Source organism: Oncorhynchus masou, chromosome 17 (assembly GCF_036934945.1).
Source record: "Oncorhynchus masou masou isolate Uvic2021 chromosome 17, UVic_Omas_1.1, whole genome shotgun sequence".
Lineage (NCBI taxonomy): Eukaryota > Metazoa > Chordata > Actinopteri > Salmoniformes > Salmonidae > Oncorhynchus > Oncorhynchus masou.
Genome location: NC_088228.1, coordinates 8627595 through 8636701, shown reverse-complemented (window position 1 = coordinate 8636701; position 9107 = coordinate 8627595). Strand labels below are relative to the sequence as shown.

The 9107-nt window shown below is 39.2% G+C and overlaps 2 protein-coding genes across 3 annotated transcripts in view; one reads left to right on the top strand and one right to left on the bottom strand.

Moving 5' to 3' along the window:
* The first annotated feature begins 733 nt into the window (after positions 1 to 733).
* On the top strand, positions 734 to 4578 carry LOC135558132 (patched domain-containing protein 3). The gene is made up of 4 exons (XM_064991870.1): positions 734 to 1506; positions 1679 to 1800; positions 2031 to 2176; positions 2669 to 4578. The coding sequence occupies exons 1-4, from the start codon at positions 793 to 795 to the stop codon at positions 4192 to 4194; spliced, it is 2508 nt and encodes an 835-aa protein (XP_064847942.1). The 5' UTR covers positions 734 to 792; the 3' UTR covers positions 4195 to 4578.
* Positions 4579 to 5842: 1264 nt separating this feature from the next.
* Positions 5843 to 9107, bottom strand: part of LOC135558390 (ATP-dependent zinc metalloprotease YME1L1-like) — a 32106-nt gene continuing 28841 nt past the window's right edge. For both annotated transcript variants that reach the window (XM_064992161.1, XM_064992162.1), the window contains exon 18: positions 5843 to 9046. In XM_064992161.1, coding sequence (XP_064848233.1) covers positions 8903 to 9046 — 144 coding nt within the window. In that variant the 3' untranslated portion in view covers positions 5843 to 8902. The remainder of the gene's footprint in view (positions 9047 to 9107) is intronic.

Sequence of the window (9107 nt, the reverse complement as noted above, 5' to 3'; positions counted from 1 at the left end):
GGATGTTCATTTAGATAAGAGGTAGAGAACTCAATCTTTTAATTACATGGTGCTACAGTATCACTGACAAAGTATTGATCAGCACTACAACGACCCATTGTTCCCTGGACTAACAAAAGCTTAACCTGTAGAGGATCAAATTACTCTTTGATGTTGCTTCCATAGTAATGCGTAGTAATATTGATTCCAATGCTGATTGATACGAGCCAATAACAGTAAATAGTTCAAATAATCTTACAACTCTGAACAACAAGGATTATATTTTGTTGAAAGTCTATGAATCTGTGCTATATAGTACTGTTGAATTGGAATCTTGTTGTGTAGTTTGACTGTTTTGAATTTCAGTTGTAAGGCATCAACAACCCAAAACACCAACTGACATAACCAAGTTTTTGCCAAAGGTTTCATTCATAATGCACTTTATCATGTTATTTCAAAACAGAAACTCTTAAAATAATTTGTTTTTTGTCTTCATGACTGTTATACTGAAAACTGTGCAAGGACGAGGGCTCCATTTCTCCCAGTACAGGGAGGAATACAGTTTAGACAGTGGAACACTGGTGCCATTGATAACAACCTAACTATCCATCCAATGATGAGATTGATGGTTATTGGCCAATTGTCTTTGCTACCTGATAGTCAGGCTCCATATATGTAAATATCCCCCTTGATGAAGGGGTAATAAAAGCTGTGGCTATCCATACTGAGAACTGAGGCACACAGAGAGGTGAACTGTACTGCTCTGTGGACTGCTTTAATGCATCGGAATTTATAAACAGACCAACATTTGCTATGGCGAAATTCCGCACAGACTGCATAGAAAAACCGATCCGCATGTGTTTTAGAATAATCGGTCAGTTCATAGGAACACATCCGTGGTGGTTCTTCATCGTTCCTGTCATTATCTCAACAGCATTAGGAAGTGGATTTTACTTTTTGGAAGAGAGAACATCTAATGACATTGAAGAGGAGTTTACACCTCAAGAGGGACCGGCCAAAAAGGAGAGACTGTTTATTCAAAAAAAATTCCCACAAAATGAATCCATGTTTTCCAGCTTGAGGTTGAACACAGATGGAATATATGCATGTTTCATCGCCACATCCAAGACAAACATTTTGACAGTGCCACATCTTGAGGACATATTAGTCTTGGACAGCAAAGTTCGGAACATGACTGTGGAGTTTGAGGATGAACTGTTGCAATATGTGGATATTTGCGCAACAGTGAATGGAAGTTGTTCCTCCAATGCCATATTGAACATTATAGACTACAATGCCAGCAATGTTGATCTCATTCATTTGACGTTTCCAACACATATTTCTACATCTGGCAGGGTTTCCTTGAGGTCAACACTTGGTAGTGTGAAAATAAACAACTCAATTGTTCAAAGTGCCAAGGCAATACAATTGTTTTACTATTTAACAGAATTCAACAAATCAAGAAGCGTCATTTGGCTGACTGAGTTCATTAAGTTGCTCTCGGAAGAATCAACAAATGTCACAGAGGTGAGATACCATACATGCCGATCTAAACAGTTCAGTGTTTTATTTGTTTTATTTTTTTCTGCCTGTATTTTGTAAAATGTGTTTTATAATTGTACATTTAACAAAAAAATATATACATATATATATATATTTTTTTTTTTAAACACATTTTATTTTTTTGTGTGTTTTCTAGGTGTCGTATTCTACATCCACGTCAAGACAATGGGAATTCGAGAAAGTTCCAAAGTCTATTGTTCCTCTTTTCTCAATAACATATACTATTACCATGTCTTTTACAATTGTTTCATGTTTAAGGTTTGTAAAACATTTATCTCCTTTATGTTACATGAAGTAGATGTACATGTCAGGGGGGGGGGGGTTGAGTGTTTGTTACATAGCACATGCCTATGACAAAATGGCGGGATCGAAGCAATGTGTCCCCGCATGGACACCCTTTAAAATAAATGTCAACGTAGTTTCTATTTATGCAGTGCATGCATACAATATGTATGGAAAGACACTTGAAATGGTTTTCATTTCTTCAGGTTGGACAACGTGAGGAATAAGGTGTGGGTGGCCACCATTGGAGTCTTTTCTACAGGACTGGCAGTTCTTTCAAGTTTCGGGATGCTGTTGTTGATGGGTGTGCCGTTCGTCATGACTGTTTCTACCTGCCCATTCTTGATACTGGGTAAGGTGAAAGCTCCACATCCTGTCTCTTCAAACCTTCATTAGTATTTGCATTTCCATTCCTCCACACCTCATCAAAGACAAACACATCTGGTAATTATTGAAGGTAAAAGAGCTTCATACCCAGAGGGCAAATAACTTCCTTATACAACCAGTATACAACCAGACCATGACGTCATTGCAACCAGTTTTGCCCACTGGTTAAGGCATTCAAATTCATATTCTAATGTCTCACGGAACAGATTCTTCTAACATAACACAAATTCTTAATTTGAATGTCATGAATTACTTAAATGTCATGAATGTTCATGCCTTTCTCTTGTCTCAACCCACTGGGTACAGAAGTCAATTAAACATCTTTCCCAAATTGGTTCCACGTAATTTCATTGAAATGACATGGAAGCAACATTGATTCAACCAGTGTGTGCCCTGTGGGAAGTCATGTTCATGTTTGTTTACCACCTCACTCAATGGCAAACCCTTTGTGTTTCAGGTATTGGAATTGACGACATGTTCATTATGATTTCCTGTTGGCAGAAGACCAATGTCCATGATAGCGTGGTGGATCGTCTGGCCGACACCTACCAAGATGCCGCCATCTCCATCTCTATAACCACGATAACAGATGTCCTGGCACTGTACCTGGGATACAGCTCACCCTTTCACTCTGTTCAGACCTTCTGTCTTTACGCCGGCACAGCTATCCTTTTCTGTTACATCTACAACATCATATTCCTTGGTGCGTTCTTAGCACTGAATGGCCAGAGGGAGACTAGTAACCGGCACTGGTTCACCTGTGTGAAGATTCCAGTGGATTGTCCTCCTGGGAAGTCGAGAAGGTATGCAATCTGCTGCGTTGGTGGGGCCTATGATCATGACACCGGGACAGAGGAGGAGCAACCAATTAGCGGCTTCTTTGGGAAGTATTACGGTCCATTTCTGACCCAGAAATGGACCAAAGCGTCCATTGTGGTTCTCTACGCCGGGTATCTGGCTGTCAGCTTCTATGGATGTTTTGAACTGAAGGAGGGTATTGACCTAGGGAACCTGGCTTCAGATGATTCCTACATTTCCAAATATTACAAAGACAAAAGTATGCACTTCTCTCACTATGGTCCAAACGTTATGGTGGCTGTTGATAAGTCACTTGCCTACTGGGAAGAAGACCAGCGCAAAACTCTCAGCTCCTGCATTACAGATTTTAAAAAGTTGGCATATGTTGACAAAAACTTCTTTCTTTCCTGGCTAGATTCTTTCCAATTGTTTGCAAATGATCTTGATATAAACTCTGAAAATACCTTCAAAAAAAACCTGCTTAACTTCTTGGAAAAATGTCCAATGACCTGGCAGGACATTCATTTTGATGCAAATAACAAGATCAGCTCGTCTCGCTTCTTTCTTCAGACGCTAAACATCAGCACGACAAAGCAACAGAAGGACATGCTGATAAGCCTCAGAAAAACTGCTAAAAAATGCCCCATCGAATTAGTGGTTTATCATCCATCGTTTATCTACTTAGACCAGTACACTGTTATTGTGGATAACACCATCCAGACTATCGTGGTTGCCACAGTGTTGATGCTGGCGATCTCCTTACTCCTGATACCCAACCCGCTCTGTTCGCTGTGGGTGGCGTTCTCCATTGGGTCGGTCATTGTGGGTGTAGTTGGATTCATGGCACTATGGGACGTGTCCCTGGACTCAATCTCCATGATAAATCTGATCATCTGTATCGGTTTCTCAGTCAACTTTTCCGCCCATGTCTCGTATGCCTTTGTCTCGAGCACCAAGGCCGACTCGAACGAAAAGGCTGTGGATGCGCTGGCCCACCTCGGGTTTCCCATAGTGCAAGGAGCTGTCTCCACCCTTTTAGGGGTGGTGGCGCTCTCTTTCTCAGAAAGCTACATCTTCAGGACTTTTTTCAAATTAATTTTTTTGGTTATTACGTTAGGGCTGGTTCACGGTGTTGCTTTCCTTCCTGTGTTTTTGACATTTGTTGGCATGTGCAGAAATGGGTGATGTAGATATGCAACACTAAATACATGATGTAAATAAAACATACAATACTTAAAAAAAATTTTTTTTAGATGTTAGTGTGAATGATATAAGGAACGTAAAATAGGTTAAAACCAACTCACGCCACTAAGCTATTCATCGTCGGACATAGTCATTGGATATTGACTTGATACCACACCTGTTAACATTATAGTATCAACCTTTTTGGTTATTACTCAGCATGGCTTCTCTTCGTCTGCGATTGATTGGTCCGATTTTCTTTTTGTATCTGTTTTTCTTTTTGTTGTAATTTGATATTTTATGTACTTATACTGTAGACTTTAAGCTGCATTGGCAAAACTTGTGTTCTATAAAAGTTGCATACTGTATTATAAATAAATGTTTAAAAAATGACTATTTTACACATTTGATTCTGTCAGTGTATTTACACAGGTGCAAATGTTTGCAATGCCTGGTATATTTTAACATCTGGTTAAAGTTAAGATCATTTTCTTCTTTAATTTAAAAATATATATATATATATTTTCTTCTTTAAAAATATATATACAGTGGGGCAAAAAGTATTTAGTCATCCACCAATTGTGCAAGTTCTCCCACTTAAAAAGATGAGGCCTGTAATTTTCATCATAGGTACACTTCAACTATGAGAGACAAAATGAGTAAAAAGATCCAGAAAATCACATTGTAGGATTTTTAATTAATTAATTTGCAAATTATGGTGGAAAATAAGTATTTGGTCAATAACAAAAGTTTCTCAATACTTTGTCATATACCCTTTGTTGGCAATGACAGAGGTCAAACGTTTTCACACACTGTTGCTGGTATTTTGGCCCATTCCTCCATGCAGATGTCCTCTAGAGCAGTGATGTTTTGGGGCTGTTGCTGGGCAACATGGACTTTCAACTCCCTCCAAAGATTTTCTATGGGGTTGAGATCTGGAGACTGGCTAGGCCACTCCAGGACCTTGAAATGCTTCTTACGAAGCCACTCCTTCGTTGCCCGGGCGGTGTGTTTGTGATCATTGTCGTTTCATCTTCAATGCCCTTGCTGATGGTAGGCTTTGTTACTTTGGTCCCAGCTCCCTGCAGGTCATTCACTAGATCTCGTGTGGTTCTGGGATTTTTGCTCACCGTTCTCGTGATCATTTTGACACCTCAGGGTGAGATCTTGCATGGAGCCCCAGATTGAGGGAGATTATCAGTGGTCTTGTATGTCTTCCATTTCCTAATAATTGCTCCCACAGTTGATTTCTTCAAACCAAACTGCTTACTGCTTTTTCTCATTTTGTCTGTCATAGTTGAAGTGTACCTATGATGAAAATTACAGGCCTCATCTTTTTAAGTGGGAGAACTTGCACAATTGGTGGCTGACTAAATACTTTTTTGCCCCTCTGCATATACATACATAGAAACTATAGATAGTTTCTTTATCAAGTTTAGTTCATTTTTGACTTGCCTTGGGTGTTGTCGTTTAACCCAAATCGTTAGCTGATGTTGTTGATCAACGTCTAGAATCTTCTGTCAAGCATTTGTGAATATATATCAGCTACACTGTAGTTCAACATGCATACATTCTGATGTTCAGGTGAGGCGTGCATATCAAACTGATCATTAACAACAACATAGAAAAATACTGAAGACAACCACAGGGGTTAAGATTATAATAATAGGGTTTCATTTATTTCCTTCAGCTGCACATAAAATTCCTCCCAACGTCTGTCGTCATACCATTGAGAGAATAAAAAGCGTGTCAGTCCATTGTAGAGCCAGTCAATGCATACGCAGCCCAAAAGCCTTCTAGCTATATACAGTGTTTCCGTTAAACCCCGTTCATATATACAACTAAAGGTGGGTAAGGCCAAAAATAGGAGCTCGAAATGTGTCACTTAGACAAGTAAAACACTAAAATGTACAAATCATACCAATAAGTTACGCTGGTTATATACTGTATAACCAATTGCACAGTGTATCATCATAATAATATTTGCCTCTAAAGAAAAGTTTATTCTTAAATGCTAAAAAAAAGGTATGGTCTTTAAACCTCCGTTGTATCGCAATCTGAACGTTTCAATGTTCTTTCCTAAAGCGTTTATGCTAACAAAAGATGGAGATAGTAGATTGTTGAAGCGATTGAGTATTGTCTACAGATGCAGTCGACCGTTTCCCTTAAAGGCTTACACATCAGCAAATGACTATGACGGTCCTTGCTTACACCACGAGGTTCTGTGCTTCTGTGTTTAAAAACATACAAGGTGAGGACATGTGAAGAAGAGATTCACAGATCTGAGGTAACGGTAGACACAGCTGGTGTTCAGATGTGAGTACACAGCAGAAGTGGGGTGAACCAGGATGAGGGGTTGTAGGATCTTCTAGGTTTCATTGTTACTTTGACAATTGTTTAGACCTAGAAACCAGATAACTCGTAATTAAAATGGATGAACGAATGTTGGCTGAATTGTAACCAAAAACGACGAAGAGTTAATGGCTCGTCACTGCTTAATACACCGAAGTTGGGTTTGAAGTAACAAAAGCAATTTTTCGAAGCACAGCAGCATTCCCTTCCATCTATATACACAGCAGCTACATATTTTATCACATAAATACATCAAGTACATTTTCAGACTAAGAGACATTAGAATTTAGGGTTAAGTCCAAACAGTCCCTTTTTATTTTACCTTTATTTAACTAGGCAAGTCAGTTAAGAACAAATTCTTATTTTCAATGACGGCCTAGGAACAGTGGGTTAACTGCCTGTTCAGGGGCAGAACGACAGATTTGTACCTTGTCAGCTCGGGGATTTGAACTTGCAACGGTTGCTAGTCCACCGCTCTAACCACTAGGCTACCCTCCGTCCCTAATCCATTTACATTCCCAAAAGGCCACCTTGAAAACAGCAATTTACACACATGGCTCAGATAAACCTGGGAATATTAGTAGACTACTTAGGGAGAATCAGATTCCATATGAGAGACATGATTGGAAGTCACAGGTAGAAACAAATGTCTTTTTATGGAGGATAGATGGTTTCATTGTGATTCTGAAGGTCTAGAGCAAGACATTGAATCAATGGACTTTTACTGAGCATAAAACATTTAACACATATTTACATATACACAGTGCCTTCAGGAAGTGTTCATCACACACTTTGACTTATTCCACATTTTGTGTTACAGTCTGAATTCAAAATGGATTAAATATAATTTTTTCCTCATCCATCTTCAAACAAACAAAAGCCCCATAATGACAAAGTGAAAACATGTTAAAAAAAACCTCATTTGTATAAGTATTCACATCAATACATGTTAGAATCACCTTTAGCAGCGATTACAGCCGAGTCTTTCTGGGTAAGTCTAACAGCTTTGCACACCTGGATTGTACAATATTTGCAATTATTTTTTTTATTTTTTATTCAAGTTGGTTGTTGATCATTACTAGACAGCCATTTTCTTGCCATAGCTTTTCAAGCAGATTTAAGCTAAAACTGTAACTAGGCCACTCAGGAACATTCAATGTTGTCTTGGAAAGCAACTCCAGCTAATATTTGGCCTTGTGTTTGAGGTTATTGTTCTGCTGAAATGTGAATTTGTCTCCCAGTGTCTGTTGGAAAGCAGACTGAACTGGGTTTTCCTCTAAGATTTTGCCTGTGCTTAGCTCACTTCAGTTTATTTTTCTCCTTAAAAGAAAACAACTCCCTAGTCCTTTCCGATGACAAGCATACCCATAACATGATGTAGCCACCACCATGCTTGAAAATGTGAAGAGTGGTACTCTGATGTACTGTGTTGGATTTGCCACAAACATAATGCTTTGTATTCAGGAAATAAAGTTAATTTCTTGGCCCCATTTTTGCAGTATTACTTGAGTGCTTTGTTTGCCAAAAGGATGCATGTTTTGGAATATTTTTTATTCTATACAGGCTTTCTTATCACACTGTCATTTTGGTTAGTATTGTTGAGTAACTACAATGTTGTTGATTCATCCTCAGTTCTAAAAAAGCCATTAAACTCTGTAACCGTTTTAAAGTCACCATTGTCCTCATGGTGAAATCCCTGAGCAGTTTCCTTCCTCTCCAGCAACTGAGTTGGGCAGGAAACCTGTATCTTTGTAGTGACTTGGTATATTGATCCAAAGTGTAATTAATAACTTCACCATGCTCAGAGGGATATTCAATGTCTGCTTTTTTAGGTGCCCTTCTTTGAGAGGCATTGGAAAACCTCCCTGGTCTTTGTGGTTGAATCTGTGTATAAAATGTACTGCATGACTGAGGGAACGTACAGACAATTGTAGGTGTGTGGGGTACAGAGATGAGGTAGTCCTACAAAAAATGACATTGAACACTATTATTGCACAGAGTGAATCTATGCAATTTATTAAGCACATGTTTACTCCTGAACTTATTTAGGCTTGCCATAACAAAGGGGTTGATTACTTATTGAGTCAAGACATTTCAGCTTTTCATTTATTTATCAAATTTGTAAACATAATTCCACTTATATATTATGGGGTATTGTGTGTAGGCCAGTGACACAAAAACTTAATCCGTTTTGAATTCAGGCTGTGAATACTTCCTGAAGGCACTGTACATACACACGTACAGCTCCGTAGCTCTGTTTGCGTAGACTGTGAAATCACCGTGGACAGCGATTTATTGTCTTCCCACCCCTCACCCGATCTCCCAAATTAAAACAGTGACACCTCCACCCTTGGAAGTCTCATCTTGTCTCCAGGCCCTTGCCCTCCAGGACCATCTTGATCTCTCTGGCATCCAGCGTCTCGTATTGCAACAGGGCATTGGCTAGGTTCTGGTGTTCTTTGGCGTGAGACTTGAGGAGAGCCCTGGCCCGCTCGTACGAATCCTGGGGACCACACATGTAGGGGTTGAGTGAATTTCTGAAAAGGGCTGGTATTTATTACAAT